The sequence below is a fragment of the Hemitrygon akajei genome, chromosome 7, assembly GCF_048418815.1.
Source record: "Hemitrygon akajei chromosome 7, sHemAka1.3, whole genome shotgun sequence".
Taxonomy (NCBI): Eukaryota; Metazoa; Chordata; class Chondrichthyes; order Myliobatiformes; family Dasyatidae; genus Hemitrygon; species Hemitrygon akajei.
This window is the reverse complement of record NC_133130.1, coordinates 185,062,773-185,082,862: the sequence shown is the minus strand read 5'-3', so window position 1 is coordinate 185,082,862 and position 20,090 is coordinate 185,062,773. Positions and strand designations below refer to the sequence as shown.

General features: G+C 39.0%; 1 protein-coding gene across 1 annotated transcript; it reads left to right on the top strand.

Annotated features, from left to right (window-relative positions):
- Positions 1–3,604: 3,604 nt before the first annotated feature.
- Positions 3,605–20,062, top strand: LOC140731276 (torsin-1A-like). Its single transcript, XM_073052872.1, has 5 exons — positions 3,605–3,892; positions 4,961–5,226; positions 9,986–10,161; positions 11,591–11,718; positions 15,397–20,062. Exons 1-5 carry the CDS (start codon positions 3,703–3,705, stop codon positions 15,639–15,641), a joined length of 1,005 nt encoding a protein of 334 aa, XP_072908973.1. The 5' UTR covers positions 3,605–3,702; the 3' UTR covers positions 15,642–20,062.
- Positions 20,063–20,090: the final 28 nt, after the last annotated feature.

Below are 20,090 nucleotides of genomic sequence, written 5' to 3'. Positions count from 1 at the left end.
AAATGTGTGGATTAATATCTCAGAACAGTTCTAACAAGAACTTTTATTCTTAGATGCTTATTAAAACTAAGTAACTAATACAACTAGAAGTACTAAAGAAACAACACGCACAAAATGCTGAAGGAACTTGGCAGGCCAGACGGCATCTATTAAAAAAAAGTACAGTCAACATTTCGAACTGAAACCCTTTGGCAGGATTGGGAAAAAAAAGCTGAGGGGTAGATTTAAAAGGTGGGGGAGGGGAGAGAGAACCACCAGGTGATAGGTGAAACCTGGAGGGGGAGGGATGAAGTAAAGAGCTGGGAAGTTGATTGGTGAGATGAGGTGAGAGAGAGAAAAGGGGAAGGGAAATGGAGAAGGGAGGTGGTGTTGGGGGCACTATTGGAAGTCAGAGAAATCTAACAATTCTGATGCTGCTTGTTTTCACAAATTATGATATAAAATCCAACAAAATACCATTCATGGACATAGCCTCTGTACTCCAATGATCTGACAGAGCATTAACTCCTGATGTTACCAACTCATGTGCCTTTCTCATTAACACTGACACTAATCACAACTCTCCCTGGTGACAATTATTAAAATTCTTTTGAGGAATTTGTTCATTCTTTGGATTATTTGAGTCAGAATCAGATGTATTATCACTGACTTACATGATGTGAAATCTGTTGTTTTGCAACAGCAGTACAGAGCAAAGACTTAAAATTACTATAAATTACAAAGTAAACAGATAGTACCAAAAAAAAGGAATAACAAAGTAATGGTTTACAAATCTGTTGGTGGAGGGAAAGAAGCTGTTCCTGAATCATTGAGTGTGAATCTTCAGGCTCCTGTACCTCCTCCCCAAAGGACTGAAATTTTATTTTATGTCCAACAAAATTGTCCTGTGAATTATCAAGCACAAGCAAGGTATCCCAGTTCTGGACAGAGAACAAACCTGAGATTTTCCTCACCTGTATTCTTAGAGGCTCACTTCAAGTATAAATTCAGTTATTAGGATGCATTAAGAGTTTCCACGTGACATCTTTAACCATCTAAAACCATCAAGAACACCTACTGTGTCACTCAACACCCACGCTCTGGGAAGTCCAATCATGCGGCTGTACTTCTACTCCCAGTGTATAGACAGAGATTAAAGACAGTGGTGAGGACCAAGAAGATATGGTCAAAGGAGGCGGAGGAGTGCATACAGTACAATTTTGAGTCAGTGGACTGCACAATATTCAGGGATTCATCTTCAAGTCTGAATGAATATGCCACAGCTGTCACCAACTTCATCAAACCCTGTATGTACCTTCGAGAACATACTGGAATCAAAAGCCATGGATGAACCAGAAGACTCACAGTATGCTGTGATCTGTGGCATTCAAGACCAGTGATCCAGAACTACACAAGAGGTCCAGGTACAACCTACGGAAGGCTATCTTAAGAGCGAAAAAATCATTTCAAATTGAGGTTAGAGACTGTATTGGATGCACATCAGCTTTGGCAGGGTTTGCAGGCCAGTACTTCTTACAATGCAAAACTTAACATCATGAATGGCTAGGATGCTTCACTCTCAGATGAGTTCAATGTATTTTATGCAAACTTTGAAAGGGATAATAAAATTACATCTACGCAAAGCCCTGCAGAATCCAGTAACCCAGTGAACTCTGTCTTGGAGCCCTACGGCAGAACATCCCTTAAGAGGGAGATGCCCTGATGGTGTACTTGGCACAACTCTGAAAACCTGTGCCAAGCAACTGGTGGGAGTGTTCAAGGATGTCTTCAAACACTCTGTGCTGCAGTCAGAGGTTTCTACCTGCTTCAAAAGGGCAACAATCATACCAGTGCCCAGGAACAGCAGGGTGAGCTGCCTCAGTGACTATCACCCAGTGGCACTCACGTCAACTAATGTGATTAAATGCTTTCAGAGGTTGGTCATGGCTATAATTAACTCCTGCCTAAGCAAGGACCAGGACACACTGCAATTTGCCTATTGCCACAATAGGTCTACAGCAGATGCATTCTCACTGGCTCTCCACTACACTTTGGATCTCCCGGACAATTATGTCAGGCTGCCGTCTATTGACCCAGCTCAGCGTTCAACCCAATCATACCCTCAGTTCAAATCAAAAAGCTCCAAAACCTGGACCTCTGTACTTCCCTCTGCAAATGGGCCCTTGACTTCTCACAGGGAGACCACAGTCTGTGCAGATTGGAAATAACATCTCTTCCTCACAGGCAATCAACACTGGAGCACCTCAAGGATGAGAGCTTATTTCACTGCTCTACTCTCGCTACACCCACGACTGTGTGACTAGGCACAGCTCAAAAGACATCTATAAATTTACCGATGGCATAACTATTGTTGGTACAACTTCAGATGTTGATGAGGAGATGTTCAGGAGTGAGATAGATCAGCTGGTTGAGTGGTGTCACAACAACATCAACATCAGTAAGATCAAGGAGGTGATTGTGGACTTCAGGAGGGGAAAGTTGAGGGGACACACATCAGTCCACATCAATAAATCAGAAGTGGAAAGGTTGAGCAGTTTCAAATTCCTGGGTGTCAACATTTCTGAGGATCTATCCTGGGCCCAACATATTAATGCAATTACAAACGAAGGCCCAACAGTAGCTATATTTCATTAGGAGTTCGAGGAGAATTGGTATATCACCAAAGATACTCACATACTTCTGCAGATATACCACAGAGGGCATTCTAACTGGTTGTATCACCATTTGGTATGGAAGAGCCACTGCACAGGATTGGTAAAAGCTGCACAAAGTTGCATTTTGGTACTGGCCTCCCCAGTATCCAGGACACCTTCAAAATGAGATCACTCAAAAAGGCAGCATCTATCATTAAAAATCCCCCATCACCTGGGACATGCCCTCTTTTCATTGCTACCACCAAGGAGGAGGTACAGGAGCTTGAAGACACACACTCAATGTTTCAGGAACAGCTTCCTCCCCTCCACCATCAGATTTCTGATGGACAATGAACCCACAAGCTCTTACCCAGTACTTTCCCCTCTCTTTTTGCACTATTTATTTTTATATATTCTTATTGTAATTTATAGCTTTTATCACTACGTATTGCAATGTATTTCTGCTGCCAAACAACAAATTTCACAACATACTTGGTGATGTTGGAGATGTTTCTGAATCAGGAGCCTAAAGATGCACACTCAATGTTTTAGGAACAGCTTCTTCCTCTCCACTAAATGGTCCATGAACACGACCTCAGTAATCCTCTTTTGCACCATTTATTTTCATTATAATTTATAGCAATTTTAATGTTTTGCACTGTAATGCTGCCACAGAACAACAAACTTCACAACATACCTCGTTGATAAACCTGATTATGAACACTGTGACAGAAGAAAGTGGCAAAAATACACATTTGTTCTGTTTAATCCCTCTCTTCACAAATGCTGGTTGTGCTGAATATCGCCAGCTGTCCAGAAAATGTGAGAGAAAGGTGTGGGGAGGTGGGGGTGATTATTGAATACTTCCAGTACGTTGTCCACATTTAGACACATTAATTGTGGCCGGTGCCCCTCACAAGGATGTCTGGCTGCGGCTTGGGGCGGGTTAGAGGGGCGGATGTGACGACGTTGGTTTTCCGCCGGGCGGCGGGACTCTACGGTTTCTGAGTTGGGAAGGTGTTTGGCTCCTGGTCGTCCGTCCGGGACCACTAGGAACTGATACTTGAAGATGATGCCCCGGACCATACTCCTCTTACTCTTGTTCACTCCCGTATTAACAGCCATGGAGCCCATTAGTATGGGCATTGCAGTCGGTGTGGCCACCGCTCTGACCGGCCTCTTCACTGGCAATTTCCTCAACCTCTACTGCATGTTCCAGGAATGTTGTGAGGCCCAGTGGATAGAATTCAACTCAACAGGTAAAGCGTCCTGACGTCTAAGCGCAACACTTAACTCCACATTGTGATGCATCTATAGGGTTTTTGCCACACGGTTTGCTCTCACGCGCAAGCTGTTTTACAATTCGGGACATCCCATCTTCCTCGTCCAGCCTAGTTATGAATGGCACTATCCTATGAACACGACCTACTTGCTGACGGAAAATATAAACGAGCTTTAGAAAGATTTGTTTCCAATAATAATTTGGCCCTAAATAATAGAGAGAAGGAATTGATTTCTTTGAACTTTTGATAGAAAACTTTATTGTAATTCGTGACGTGGAGGTCGCAAAGAACTTCACATTATTAAATAACCTTGAAATGTAATCATTATTATAAAATCATTTCTGTAATAATACAGTATAGACTCCAAATATTGCAAAATTCTGGCAGTGTGAGGTTGTAGTTATTGGTAATTCTAAAATTGATAATGCTCAAAAGTGGCTTTTAGAAAATAGTATAGACTTCTACCAAAGTTCATGACAGTATAATTCATATGCTGTTTCTTTCCCCATTCTTCTAATCTAAGTTCTTCTTCAGGTTCCCTGTTTCCTCAACACTACTTGCCCCTCCACTGATCTTTTTAAAGTCTGCACACTTGGCCCCAAACCAATGAGGTAGGTTGTTATGCTTGAAGGGGTGATGAAAACAGATTCAGAATAACTTTGAAAAAGTAGATGCAAGAGGCTGCAGATGCCAGAGCAAAAACAAACCTGGTGGAGGAACTCAGGCGGTCAGATAGCATCAGTGGAGGGAAAGGGATACTCACCATTTCTGATTGAGACCCTTCATCGCTATTCATTCAGTTTGTTTGTTTTTTACTTTGGAAAGGTTATTCGATAAATTTCCAATTAAGTAAAATGTTTACAGGACAGTGAGAAGGCAGGGGGACAGTGTTTTACAGCCACCACAAACTTAATATATGATTTTATTTTAAAAGACCTAATTGTTTTAATTTAGTTTGGCAAATGTGTGTAGCAGTGATGAAGCTGCCTATTAAACAATATTTTTATTTGTGTTATGATCCGATCCTTTTATTTACATCACCAGGGTTGCAGATGGACTTGGATAATAAAATATTTGGACAACATATTGCCAAGCAAGTTATCCTGAAGACTGTCAGTGGTTTCTTATCAAATCCAAACCCTAAAAAGCCTCTAACTTTGTCTCTACATGGCTGGACTGGGACAGGCAAAAACTTGATTAGTAAAATAATAGCCGAAAACATTTTCAAAAATGGACTGAAGAGTGACTTTGTTCATCAGTTTGTCTCCACTTTGCACTTCCCTCATCCTGAGTACCTCAACAGCTATAAGGTAACATCAATTTCATTTTAAATTGTTAGATGGGACATTTTAACTGTGACAGTGTTCCTCACACCTTCAAAAGGATCACAACCTTGTCATGGTTTGGAGGCTTACGTGCCTCAATGACCCGGAGAGCTAAGTTGGTTGGGGTCAGGGCTTTATGCTTTGGCTCTTCGTAGGGTCACCCATGCCAAACAGGTCAAAGAGTACAGGACAGACTAAGAGTGGTCCACCAGTCCTCCAGGTTCTGGGGTTCAGCTCAGGGCTAACCACCCTGACTGGTAAAACAGAAACAGCAATGATGAATCCATCTACATCTGAGTGCAATGGTATTCCTGAGTCTCCACCTGAGACTGACACGATGAAGGAAATCCTGAACGCTGCCAGAGATGGAGGACCTTCATAGCTGTCCTAAGTGCCAGTAGCCTAATAGACAATAGTGTAGAGGGAGTTTCTCACAGTTGAAGCAGCAAAATAATTGAAACAAGAACAAGGTAGCATTGAATGTAATAGAGTTGCATGCTGTGTTTTATATAAGAACTTCAGAAGGATTATAAATGAAATTATGGATACCTGGTGTGAATTGAATGCTGTGTTTAAAAAGTTTTTATATAAAGTAATGGATGCTCACTTATGAGCATATGGTTTTAATGTACTTGAAGACTTTAGGTAACAGCATATACTAAAAGTTTTAAGTAGTTAAAGCAACATCTGAATTTTGGGGTACAAGTGAGGATCAGTCCGATAACCATATAACAATTACAGCACGGAAACAGGCCATCTCGGCCCTTCTAGTCTGTGCCGAACGCTTACTCTCACCTAGTCCCACTGACCCGCACTCAGCCCATAACCCTCCATTCCTTTCCTGTCCATATACCTATCCAATTTTACTTTAAATGACAATACCGAACCTGCCTCTACCACTTCTAATGGAAGCTCATTCCACACAGCTATCACTCCCTGAGTAAAGAAATTCCCCCTCGTGTTACCCTTAAACTTTTGCCCCCTAACTTTCAACTCATGTCCTTTTGTTTGAATCTTCCCTACTCTCAATGGAAAAAGCCTATCCACATCAACTCTATCTATCCCCCTCATAATTTTAAATACCTCTATCAAGTCCCCCCTCAACCTTCTACGCTCCAAAGAATAAAGACCTAATTTGTTCAATCTTTCCCTGTAACTTAGGTGCTGAAACCCAGGTAACATTCTAGTAAATCTTCTCTGTACTCTCTCTATTTTGGTGACATCTTTCCTACAATTCGGTGACCAGAACTGTACACAATACTCCAAATTCGGCCTTACCAATGCCTTGTACAATTTTAACATTACATCCCAACTCCTATACTCAGTGCTCTGATTTATTTAGGCCAACATACTAAAAGCTTTCTTCACCACCTTATCCACATGAGATTCCACCTTCAGGGAACTATGCACCATTATTCCTAGATCACTCTGTTCTACTGCATTCTTCAATGCCTTACCATTTACCATGTATGTCCTATTTGGATTATTCCTACCAAAATATAGCACCTCACACTTATCAGCATTAAACTCCATCTGCCATCGCTCAACCCACTCTTCTAATTGGCCTAAATCTCTCTGCAAACTTTGAAAACCTACTTCATTATCCACAACGCCACCTACCTTAGTATCATCTGCATACTTACTAATCCAATTTACCACCCCGTCATCCAGATCATTAATGTATATGACAAACAACATTGGACCCAGTACAGATGCCTGAGGCACACCACTAGTCACCGGCCTCCAACCTGACAAACAGTTATCCACCACTACTCTCTGACATCTCCCGTCCAGCCACTGTTGAATCCATTTTACTACTTCAATATTAATACCTAACGATTGAACCTTCCTAACTAACCTGTGCGGAACCTTGTCAAAGGCCTTACTGAAGTCCATATAGACAACATCCACTGCTTTACCCTCGTCAACTTTCCTCATAACCTCTTCAAAAAATTCAATAAGGTTTGTCAAACATGACCTTCCATACACAAATCCATGTTGACTGTTCCTAATCAGACCCTGTCTATCCAGATAATTATATATACCATCTCTAAGAATACTTTCCATTAATTTACCCACCACAGATGTCAAACTGACAGGCCTATAATTGCTACGTTTACTCTTAAAACCCTTTTTAAACAATGGAACCACATGAGCAATACGCCAATCCTCCGGCACCATCCCCGTTTCTAATGGCATTTGAAATATTTCTGTCAGAGCCCCTGCTATTTCTACACTAACCTCCCTGAAGGTCCTAGGGAATATCCTATCAGGATCTGGAGATTTATTGACTTTTATATTCCTTAAAAGCGCCAGTACTTCCTCCTCTTTAATCGTCATAGTTTCCATAACTTCCCTACTTATTTCCCTTATCTTACACAATTCAATATCCTTCTCCTTAGTGAATACCAAAGAAAAGAAATTGTTCAAAAAAAAATTGTCCTATGCATTCAGTGTTTGGTAAAGCAAAGTGTAATATTGCTGACTGTTAGTTTTTATACCCCCCCCCCCCCCACCTTAAAACAGAAGTTTTATTTCTCATTGTTCAGTATCCTGCCAACACAACGTAATTCCACAACCTCTGGACTCACTTCCAAAGACTCCATAGCTCATGTTCTCAATATTGTTTATTTATTTGTATTTACACAGTTTGTCCTTTTTTATGCATTGTTTGTCAGTCTTTGTGCGTGGATTTTCATTGATTCAATGTATTTCTTTGTTCTACTGTGAATGCCCACAAGAAATCTCAAAAGTACTATATTGTCATATGTACACGCTTTGATAATAATTTTACTTTGAATTTTGATGACTGAGTACCAGGTGGGATTAAGTCTTGAGATTTTATTTGACATTTAAGATGACCTGAACTCCACAGGTTTGAAAGTCTTTCTTTAGAAACTGGTATCGATTGGAGGTGCCTTTGAGACAGGAAAGAGGAGTTCCTTAATCAGATGGAATAACAAGTTTTATGATCAAACAGATGGCTGATTGTTATGATGTGAAATAACCTGTTGCACTATTAATGTAGGTACATTGCAAGCTATTGGAGCTTGTATCTGTCAAAACGCACCTTGGCAGAAAGAGAATTGGGAATGACTGCTGTATTAAATTTGGCCCATTAACCTTAAGGCCATAAGATATAGGAGCAGAATTAGACCTTTTGGCCCATCGAGTCTGCTCCGCCATTTCATCATGGCTGATACAATTTTCCCCTCAGCCTATATCTCCTGCCTTCTTCCCATATCCAATCAAGAATCTATCAACCTCTGCTTTAAATACACATAAATACTTGGCCTCCACAGCTGCCTGTGATAAAGAATTCCACAGATTCGCCACTTCTCAAATCTAAGTTTCAATGTACTTCTTTTGTTTGGAAGATTATTGATGAACACATACAATTGTTTAGATCTTGCTTTAGTAGTCTAGTAATTCAAGAACACAGATTTCATAATGGAAATCCATTTTAAGAAAATTAATATTTAAGAATCTTGAAGCAATTTTTAAAAATACCACTGGCAAAAGTAATATTTATTAAAACTTGTCCACATGTTGTTTGGGGAAGAAATATGACCTACCAAATGTTGTTCATTCTTCTGTCTGCCCAAGTCACAGCCATATTAATTTGGCAGTACAGTAAAAAGTCTACTTTCTTGAATTGGAAGAGAACAAGAACTTCAGCCTCGTTTGAAACAGAGTGGGCTGGTTTTCAGGAGTCTGGTCATGGTGTTGCATTAATCCAGAAGTGAAATATTGCAACTCTTGAAAATCCTGAAATAAAAACAACTGGAAATATGCATCCAGCACCAATGGAGAGAGGAAAATGTGATGAAGGATTATAAACATGAAACATCAACTCTGTTTCTCTTTCTATGTATACTGTACCTCCCGAACAACATTTTCTGTTCTTATTATAGTTTTGCATTAAGTTATTTGGAATTATAAAATAAAATTGTCCTCACTTCCCCCTTGCTTTTGCTTAGAATTTTAATTCTTGTGCAGTTAAGCTGCCTTAAATGCGTGTTAACATACCAATTGTTCCTTGATATTGTTTCACATCCTTAAAATTATTATATTATTAGTTATGTGATCTGCTAAGATAAATTGCTTTTTACTCTCTCATTGGCAATGACACCAACAATGGTGGAGATCTTTGTAGGAATGAGCAATATCCAAAAGATTGGCGGCTATTCATGTAAACCATCTGACTGAGGTACTTATATGTGCAAGGTGCTGATTTAAGATATTGTTATCCAAAGTTTTGGACATTACTCAGGTGACTTATGATGCAAATTAAATTATGTTTATGAGGGGAATTCAATTAAATATCTATTTAATCAAAATATTAAAAAGAACAAGGAAAGAGCCAACACCAGGATGACGTAGATAATTTTGTAATGGAGTGTAACAGGCAGGATGGACCAGAGTAAACATCTCTACTTAAATTTCTTTGCCTCACTGAACATAAAAAATCACTTTGCTTCATGTATTTAACAAGTGTCACACTAAAGCTTTACTCGGTTGTCAGCATCCAACTGCTTATTTATAGTGGCATTTTGTTTATGCCACAATGGGGTAATGTCCTGTAATAATAATAAACAGTTCTGACTTGGGGTAATATGCAATCATCTCAGTGATGTGATATGTAACAGTGCTGGTGCTGGGAAACTGTTTGGGGACTAGTGATGATTGTGAGATGTCACTTCTGTGAATGTGTATTTCATACAAAATAAATGTTTATCCTTAGGAGCAGCTACAGAAATGGATCCATGGTAATGTTAGCTTGTGTGGCAGGTCCATGTTCATTTTTGATGAAATGGACAAAATGCAAGCAGGCCTTATTGATGCTATTAAGCCTTATTTGGACTACTATGAAAACATTGATGGAGTGGTGTACCGGAACGCCATTTTCATTTTTCTGAGGTAAAATATTTATTTATTGTGGGCCACGTGAACAAAATCTGTCACCAACTTAATTGAAATTTAAAATGTCAATGGATACATTTATTTACCAAGGCAGGTATTGCATATTTGTAAATACTATTGAAATTGAATGGAGAATGCCAAAAGCAATGCAAAAGAATGAACAGTCAATGTTTCAGGCCTGAAGAAGGGACTCGGCCCAAAATGTCGACTGTTTACTCTCCTCCATAAATGCTGCCTGACCTGCAGAGTTCTTCCAGCGTTTTGTGTGTGTTTTGCTTCCAGCGTCTGCGCATTTTCTCATGTTTGCAATGCAGAAGAATGTGTGCTTTTATTTAACAAGGCTGCTCAGTCATCAGAGAAATAGGCAACAAAGCAAATAAAGTACTCAGCCATATCAAGAACCATTTCTGTGTTTGAACATCAAAAAAATAAAGAACTGGCATTTACATAATACCTTGCCATATATTACAGATCAGAATGCTACACAGTAAGTGAAATGGTGTTGGAAGATTCCCTTATGGAAAGGGTTTATTTCAGCTTATGGAGTGTGTGTCAGTTCAGAGCAGTCCCATTTCCTAACCCCCACCCCAACTAATCACTAATCTATTTTCCCCTCCTTCCCATCAACTGCCTCCAAATTCTACCACACCCATATACTTGGGGCAATTAACTAACCAAACCAGACCTTTTTTGGGGATGTGGAAAGAAAACAGCAGTGGGGGAGAAACTCGCGTAGTTAGAAAAACAGCACCTGAGGTCAGCGTTGAACTGTGAAGCTGTGAGGCAGTGGGCTTTTCTATTGGTGCTACTGTGTTGCACATTTGAAGCAGAGCAGCTGATTTGAGCACAGTGTCAAACACAAGAACAATAATTAGATAACTTTTGGCTCTGGAGGGATTTGAAGAGAATGTGATGAGATTAGGGAGGCAAATATTTTCCAACCAGAATGCAAGCAAATTTGCCTCTCAAAGACTAGCTCTATGTCCCCATCATGGGAGGTGGAAATGGGTAAGGCCAGCAAACAGGGCTCTGGTGAAGCTGTACAGGTCAGTCCCCTGCACAGTGGATACAATGGAATACAGAAACATTGATGAACTCCAACCATACCATTGACTTCAGAGGACAATGGAGATCAGAGGTCACTTATGGTCTATCCTCCACTAGGAGCTGACAGCCCAAGAGAGAGGAGAGAGCAGATTTAACATTTGATTTGAAAGAAGCTTTCCAACTGTTGCATCACTCTCTCAGTGCCACGCTGGATATCATGCTAAATTATCAGGAGTCTCACAGTTGAGAAATGCTTGGGAAAGGTGGTTTTTTAGTTTGAAAAATAACACATTTGCAAGCCCAAAGCAATGCCATTTATGACTTTTGTTACAAATCACAATTTTCTGTCGTTTAGTTTTAACTCTTCTGTTGTGAACAGCAATGCAGGTGGAGAAAGCATAAATAAGATTGCACTGGAATTTTGGCGCAATGGAAAGGAAAGGGAGGTCATTCAAGTGAAGGATATTGAGAGTAAATTGTCTGTTGGAGTCTTCAATAACAAAAAGAGTAAGTATCTGTTCAAAATGAGCTGTACTGGTTCAGCTTGGAGTTGCTATATCTTTGTACAGTTTGACTAGTTTGCATTTTTTTGTTTAAAACGAGGAATGTGTAATGAAGACTATCGGACCAAAATCAGCAGTTAATAGACATCTATATGACTAATATCTTTGTCAGTTTTATGAAGGCTTGTTCAATGTTTTTGTGTCTCTGCTTATCTATCACCGCATTTTGTTGCTTTCTTGAATATTGGACCATAAGTCATAGGAGCAGAATTAGGCCATTCAGTCCATTGAGTCTACTCCTCTCAACCCCATTCTCCAGCCTTCTCCCTGTAACTTTTGACACCCCGATTAATAAAGAACCTATAAACCTCTACCTTAAATATATCCAATGACTTGGCCTGCACGGTTGACTGTGGCAATGAATTCCATAGATTCATCACCCTTTAGCGAGAAAAGAATCCTCACATCTGTTCTAAATGAATGTCCCTCTATTCTGAGGTTGTGCCCTCTGGGCCTATACTCCCCATTATAGACTCCCTAGACTCTCCAGATTCACTTTATCCAGACTTTTCAATAGGTTGCAGTGAGTTTTCGCCCTGCCCCCCCCCCCCCAATTCTTCTAAACTAAACTCCAGCGAGTACAAGCCCAGAGCTATCAAATGCTCCTTGTATGTTAACCCTTTCATTCCTGGGATAATTTTTGTGAACCTCCTGTGGACCCACTCCAATTCCAACACACCTTTTCTTCCATAAAGGGCCCAAAACTGTTCTCAATATTTCACATGTGGTCTGATCAATGCCATGTAAAGCTCAACATTATATCCTTGCTTTTGCATTCTAGTCCTCTTGAAATGAATGCAAGTATTGCATTTGCCTTCCTTACCATCAAATCAACCTGCAAGTTAACCATTAGGGAATCCTGCAGGTGGTCTCCCAAGTCCCTCTGCATCTCTGATTTTTGAACTTTTTTCTCTATTTAGAAAACAGTCTAGGACTTTATTCCTTCTGACAGGTGCATGACTATGCAGTAACCAATATTAGATTCCAACTACCATTTCTTTGCCCATTCCCCCAATTTGTTGTAAGTCCTTCTGCAGACACCTTGTTTCCTCAACACCACCTGCCACTACCTATCTTCGTATCATCTGCAAACTTAGCTACAAAGCTATCTATTCATTAATCCAAAGCATTAACATACAGCATGAAAAGAAGCAGTTTCAACACTGACCCCACTAATCACCAGCAGCCAATCAGAAAAGGCCACCTTTATTTGGACTCTGCCTCCTGCCAGTCAGCCTATCTTCTGTCCATTATAATATCTTTCCTGTAATAGCATGGGCTCTTATCTTGTTAAGCAGCCTCATGTGCAGCTCCTTGTCAAAGGCCTTCTGAAAATCAAAATAAACAACATCCATTGACTCCTTTGTCTATCCTGCCTGTTATTTCCTCAAAGAATTTTAACAGATTTGTCAGGCAAGATCTTCCCTTTAGAAAACCATGCTGACTTTGGTCTATTTTATCATGTGTTTCCAAGTACCCTGAAACCTTATCTTTAATAATGGAGTCCACATTCTTTCCAACCACTGAAGTCAGACTAACCGGACTATAATTTCCTTTTTCTGTCTCCTTCCGTTCTGTAAGAGTAGTGACGTGTGCAATTTTCCAGTTCTTTAGAACCATTCCAGAATCTAGTGATAATTGGAAGATCGCTACTGATGCCTCCACAATCTCTTCAGCTACATCTTTCAAAACCCTGGGGTGTAGGCCAGCTGGCCCAAGTGATTTATCCACCTTCATGCTTTTTTGCTTCCCAACCACCTTCTCCTTAGTAATATCAACAGCACTCAATTCTGCCCTGACATTCTCACATTTCTAGTATTCTGCTAGTGTCTTTCAGAGTCAGACTGATGCAAAGCACTTAAGTTCCTCTGCCATTTCTGTATACCCTATCACTACCACTCCATCATCATTTTCCAGTGGTCCGATATCCATTATAATCTCTCTTTTACTCTTCATATATATTCTAGTATTACTAGTGTTAATCTGTGGTATTCTTCATATGAGTTCTGAGTGGTTCAGATTGAAAGCTACCTGCAGCTAAATCTGATTCTCTCATGGCTGCTGTTTGCATTCATGTTCTTTCCAGTATTGACTGTTTGAGGTTGATTTAAATTTGCTGACTTTTCTAAAGGTCAATGACCTGAAGCATTGACTGGTCTGTCTTACACAGATGCAGCTTGACTGGCTGAGTTCTTCCAGCATTTCTATTTTTCTTTAATACTCTGCAGTTTTATGTTTTCCATCGAAATTTGCTTCACTGGCTGAGTAAATGTTTCTCTTGTAGGCCAGTTTATTGTGAATTTCTAGCAGCATTTGTTTGAAGGCTAATGTAGGGCTTGAAGGGTGAACACTATGCTATTGGAAAGGCTTCACTTCTGTGGAAAGTGTCATCAAATAAAAAGTTTAAACTCAATCACTTAGTGGTAAAGCACAGCTGACCAAAAGATTAGTCAAAGCGGCATTTCAAAGGTGGAGAATTTGAGGGACGAAACTCTAAAGCTTAGTGTGTTGGTAGCTGAAGGTAGCTTGAGGTCTCTAATGATGAATTGACTAAACTCAGCAATGTGCAAAACTAGAGTTGCATTCCTTGGAAATTCTGAAGGTTTGTAATATCTGGACAAGATTACGTAGGGATGTTTAGGGCAATGGAAGATTTTAAGAATATGCAAACATTAGATCATAAGGCATAAAAGCAGAGTGTGCTCCGCCATTCAATCATGGCCAATCCTTTTTCTCCTCCTCAGCTCCATTCCCCAGCCTTCTTCCTGTAACCTTTAATGCCATGTTGAATCAAGAACCGAAAGCTCTGCCTTAAATATACCCAATGACCTGGACTCCACAGCTGCCTGTGGTAATAAATTCCACAAATTCGCCATTCTCTGGCTCAAGAAATCTTTATGCAACTCTGTTTTAAATGGACACCCCTCTATCCTGAGGCTGTGCCCTCATGTCCTAGACTCCCCCACCATGGGAAGCATCCTTTCCACATCTGCTCTAGGCCTTTCAACATTCGAAAGGTTTCAATGAGATCACCCCTCATCCTTCTAAATTCCAGCAAGTACAGGCCCACAGCTATCAAATGTTCCTCGTATGATAATCCTTTTATTTCCAGAATCATCCTTATGAACCTCCTCTGAATCCTCTGCAATGCCAGCACATCTTTTCTTAGATGAGGGGCCCAAAACTATTCACAATACTGGAGGTGAGGCCTCACCAGTGCCTTATAAAGCCTTGGCATCATATCCCTGATCTTGTACTCTAGACCTCTTGAAATGAATGCTAACATTGCATTTGTCTTCCTCACCACCGACTCTACCTACAAGTTAACCTTTAGATTGTTCTGCTCAAGGAGTCCCAAGTCCCTTTGCATCTCAAATTTTTAGATTTTCTCCCTTTTTAAAAATCAGTCTGCACGTTTATTTTTTGTTACCCTTTTTGATTCTGTATCCTTAATGTATTGATATCTAAATTGGTGGCTGCAATTATGTCTTACTAATTTCAAGATGTTAGTTAACCAAGAGCCAAAAGTTGAAAATGATGGCTATACGATTGAGATATGTTGCCTTTTGTGATCTTTATTAAATTCTGGTGACTAACTTATTTTTTTGTTTTAATTGGTTAGGTGGTTTCTGGCACACCAGTCTCATTGATAAAAACTTGATTGACTACTTTGTCCCCTTCCTTCCTCTGGAATATAAACATGTCAAGATGTGTGTCAAGGAAGAACTGAGGTCCAGAGGTTCCAAGGAGGATGAAGACATCATAACCAGTGTAGCTGATGAAATGACATACTTTCCAGAAGATGAAATGATCTATTCACACAAAGGCTGCAAAACTGTGGCTTCTAAGGTGGACTTTTACTTGTAAAACATGTGTGTGTGTATTTTTTTTAATTGAATCTATTTAGCTTTTTTGACACTGGACACTTTTTAAAGAAAAATTGAAAAGGCCATTGTTTGCTGCACTCGATGAATTTGAAAATCTGTGTGCCTGGGGATATGTATCTTTCGATGTTTCATGTTTTGTTCATGTGGTAATTTTAAGCTGCTGTTTACTAATCAAAAATATAAAACATTCATTTACATCTGAATAATAGTGAAGTAATTGTTAAAATGATGGGAAAGCATTGGTGATTAGGGCACTGTAGAAATTTTTTGAAAAGATTTTTTTTGTTGAAATTTAAAATCTTGAGCAAATACCCTTAATGTAAATACCTTGCTATGAAATTAATGTTTGAGTTTAATTCCCATCTTTTCACTTGAAGGATTGCTCAACAGGTTATATATTTTTTAATACACGAAGTACTGAGTTTCTGCTCAGTAGCAAACATTGTTAACTACATGGAAAACTTTAGCCAAATGGACCTTTTGATTACTGAATGGCATTTTTTCAGGTTTGCCTTCACATTGAGTTATGCTTTTGTGTCAACATTTTTACAGGTTAAATCATAGAAATTGTATAAATTTCCTTCTTGTTAAACTAAGGCAAGTTAGTGATGCACAAAATCAGCAAATCATGTGCCTGTTTTAGCAATTACTTTCGCGAGACAAAATACAGATATCTGAATAATCTTGTTACCATATTGTCATGTCTTGTTGTGTGACTAGCTCATTATAAAGAGAGATGTTACTTAGTAAAACTGGAGAAGTGTAATTTTTAAAACAAATGTTTCCACTTTAAGCAAGTGTTGTTTTAAAGAAATTAAATTTCAACATGTCTGTCTCTCTCCTCTCCCACCCCCCCCCCACTGTTTTTAATTGAACATTTTTGTGAATTGCAATTCTAAGGAAATTGTATCAAAAATGACCGTGTAGTGGTGACACTTTATAAATTTTAATTCAACAGATTGGGCTTCATTCCATCAACCCATGGGAAGTTGTATTTGTATTTCATTAATGTTTTCCTTTGTCATAGTTTATCACACCGTTGAGTCAAAAGGCTGGGGGTTCAAATTTCAAATCGAGAAGAAAGGATCTAAGATCAGAGTTTTATAATAAATTTAATGATTTTTTTTCTGTTTAAACACTTTAATGCAGAAGTTAATTTTAATAATAATTATAGTTTGAAACCTAGAAGGATACTGGAACTTGGGAGTCAAATTTGAGGTACGTTAGTACAAGAATGCAGTAAACTCTGGAATTAAATTTTAAAAAATATCTTATGGTTCAAACACAAAATTGCTGAATGTATTTATATTATTTGCAATAACCTATTAAAATCAGGCATGTTAATTATCAGGGAAAACCTTTGAAACAAAACAGCCTTTTTATACATAAAACATTTTATAGCTTTCTAATATATTTGATAACTAAATATTTTTGTGGCAAATCCAAATAAAATGATACAGCCTGAATGTAAAAACAGATGCATGTTCAGCTCTGAAAAGACCCGATCTTAAACTTTGCAAGCTGCTATGCAAGTTAAGATGTATCTCAGAATTTATCTCTAATTAATTTCATGTTCATGTTCAAGTGCAAGAAAATTACGAGGGAAATGTTGCACCCAGACCATTGTCAGGGATCATGTTTCTGCTTCATTCCAAGTACTCAAATTGCCTTCATAAATGCATGAACTTTTGCACTTCATGTAGTCTTGCATCTCTTTCACTGTTGTAATAGTACCCTAGAGGTCTCTCTGCCATTTGAGCTCTCCTTGAAATGCACAAGTGCATTTGGACTACATCCTCACATAATGTTTATTTTGCTGTAGTCTCCTGCCCATTGTATAAAATTCTTAGTGAAGGATTAGTGAATGTAAACAGACCACATCTCAAAGACTTGATAGTTTCCATCTATGGTTTGCCATTATGGTATGATTTTTTTGTCATTTGGCAGACCATTTGAAGATGTATCCATTACTTGAGTGTCAGTGAGATTTCCTTTCCTCAATAAAAACTTTGAATATGTCAATGTCCACTGTGTGGTAAAGAGTTGTTTACCATCCTGTCACTAATACTTGTGCTAAATTGCTTTATCAGGATCAATATTTTGCTTCAATGCAAAAAAAAACTTGAGATTATGAACATTCCACTAATTGCTAGACATTTGTACCAACTTGTTAAAGCAGCATCCCTTCCCCACCCACACAAAATAAAAGACTTAAATGAATGCTTATGTCCTGTACCCTGTCAAATTATATTTCAAAACTGGTCAAGCATTTAATCAAATTTGTGATCCTTGAATATTTAACATTTTAAACCACATTCCGACTGTTAAGTGTTGCAATTAAGTGAACACAGTTGTTCAACAATTTGCTGTTGATGTGTCATTCAGTTTTGCACTTGACATCAATAATCTCACTTTGAGAATCTCAATGCACAAATTGAATGTAGTCATATTACAAGTTGCCAGTTTTCTTTCTTGCACATATTTCTTTGCATTGTCTGTCTAGTATGATCTGCCAACACAGATGCCTTGTGCAGGAAGGCACAGAGTCGACTGTACTTCCTTAGAAGGTTGGCGTCATTCAATGTCTGCAGTGAGATGCTGAAGATGTTCTATAGGTCAGTTGTTGAGAGCGCCCTCTTCTTTGTGGTGGCGTGTTGGGGAGGAAGCATTAAGAAGAAGGACGCCTCACGTCTTAATAAGCTGGTAAGGAAGGCGGGCTCTGTCGTGGGCAAAGTACTGGAGAGTTTAACATCGGTAGCTGAGCGAAGGGCGCTGAGTAGGCTACGGTCAATTATGGAAAACCCTGAACATCCTCTACATAGCACCATCCAGAGACAGAGAAGCAGTTTCAGCGACAGGTTACTGTCGATGCAATGCTCCTCAGACAGGATGAAGAGGTCAATACTCCCCAATGCCATTAGGCTTTACAATTCAACTGCCAGGACTTAAGAACTTTTTTTTAAAGCTATTATTAATGCTTTTTGAGTTAGTGATTTAGATGCATATCATATTATTACTGAGTTAAGTATTATATGTAATGAGTTTTTGCTACAACAAGTGTATGGGACATTGGAAAAAAATGTTGAATTTCCCCATGGGGATGAATAAAGTATCTATCTATCTATCTAAGGCAACTATTGCAATTTTATGGCACTTTGTGGACTGTAACTGCACTGTCCAATAATTTAAAAACCCATAATTAAGAGGTCTAAAAGTAGAACAGAATTCTTGACTGTACTCCTAACTAAATGATTCTTTGATTCAAATTAGAGCACTTTAACTCAGTAACATTTGTTTCATTTTCAATGCAGAAACTTGGGTGCAGTACATTTGGTTCAATGCAGGGTTGTGATTGGCTTGGCTGTTAGTGACTGGAGAAACAAGTTTGGGATTGGGTGGGCAGATGGGTAACCATGGGAGTAAAGAAGAAAATGCTGAAATCACTCAGCAGGTCAGTCAACACCAAGGAAAGACAAATCATTGATGTTTTGGACCAAATACCCTTCAGAACTGTGAAAGAGTTAGTTTTAGTTTGCAGAGAGGATGGGGAGGGATAACGGGGTTATCTTTTATAGAGTGAGGTTAGGGCTACCATTGTGATACGCTGTTGATGTCTGGCAGAATGGTTGATGAGGAAAGCTGGAGAGAATGCAAATGAAGGAGCATTACTGGACATTGCCTTCACCATTCACCAGCCAGTGTAGGTCAGGTGGGATGATTATCAGCTGGGAGAGAAGAGACATTTGGAGATAGTGATTATGGATTTTTTTTAAAATAAAGATACATCAGAGTAAAAATAAGACAGGATCTAGCATAAGTATACTGGATCATCATCTACTTGCAGGTAAGTCTACATCTGCACAGTGGGCAGTATTTTGATAAATTCATTCTACGCTTTTCAATGCCTTCAGATCTCTCCTAAATTGCAGCTCACAAGCAAGTACAATGAGTAACTGATCAGTGTTTAATAGGGTCTTGAACATAATGCTTCCTTTTTTTTAAAGCCCAGGGTTCCGTGTTTTTAAAAAAAAATTCCTCAGCTGTCTTCAATAAACAACACCCACACAGCCCAGATCTCTCAATTCATGTACCTTTTCACAAAGGTGCCCTCTGTATCATACTCTTCTAAATGAAGGATTCTAATGTAACACTTACTGTTGCAAATACGAAGTTACTGTTGGTTAGTTACTTTAATTCTGAAGTATTTTTGGTTATTAACATCCTATTGTACTGTGATTATGCAGATAAGCAATTCAAACAGTTTGAGCAATTGGTCAATATCTGTATCCAACTGGACAATTTCTGTATTAAAATTCTTTGTTTAAACTTTAGAAAAGGTTAATGACAAGGGCCATGCTGTTCTCCTTGTGCATAACTAAATAAAGTGTGATTGAAGAACGAGTGCTAGTTTTCAAAGTCCAGTTAATCC

What these genes read in the sequence shown, in the direction of transcription:
- LOC140731276 (XM_073052872.1), top strand. Translation starts at nt 3,703, where the DNA reads ATGATGCCCCGGACCATACTCCTCTTACTCTTGTTCACTCCCGTATTA. An exon ending in GATAGAATTCAACTCAACAG is followed by an intron (nt 3,893 to 4,960) that starts GTAAAGCGTCCT and finishes TTACATCACCAG; the next exon opens with GGTTGCAGATGGACTTGGAT. An exon ending in AGTCTTCAATAACAAAAAGA is followed by an intron (nt 11,719 to 15,396) that starts GTAAGTATCTGT and finishes TTAATTGGTTAG; the next exon opens with GTGGTTTCTGGCACACCAGT.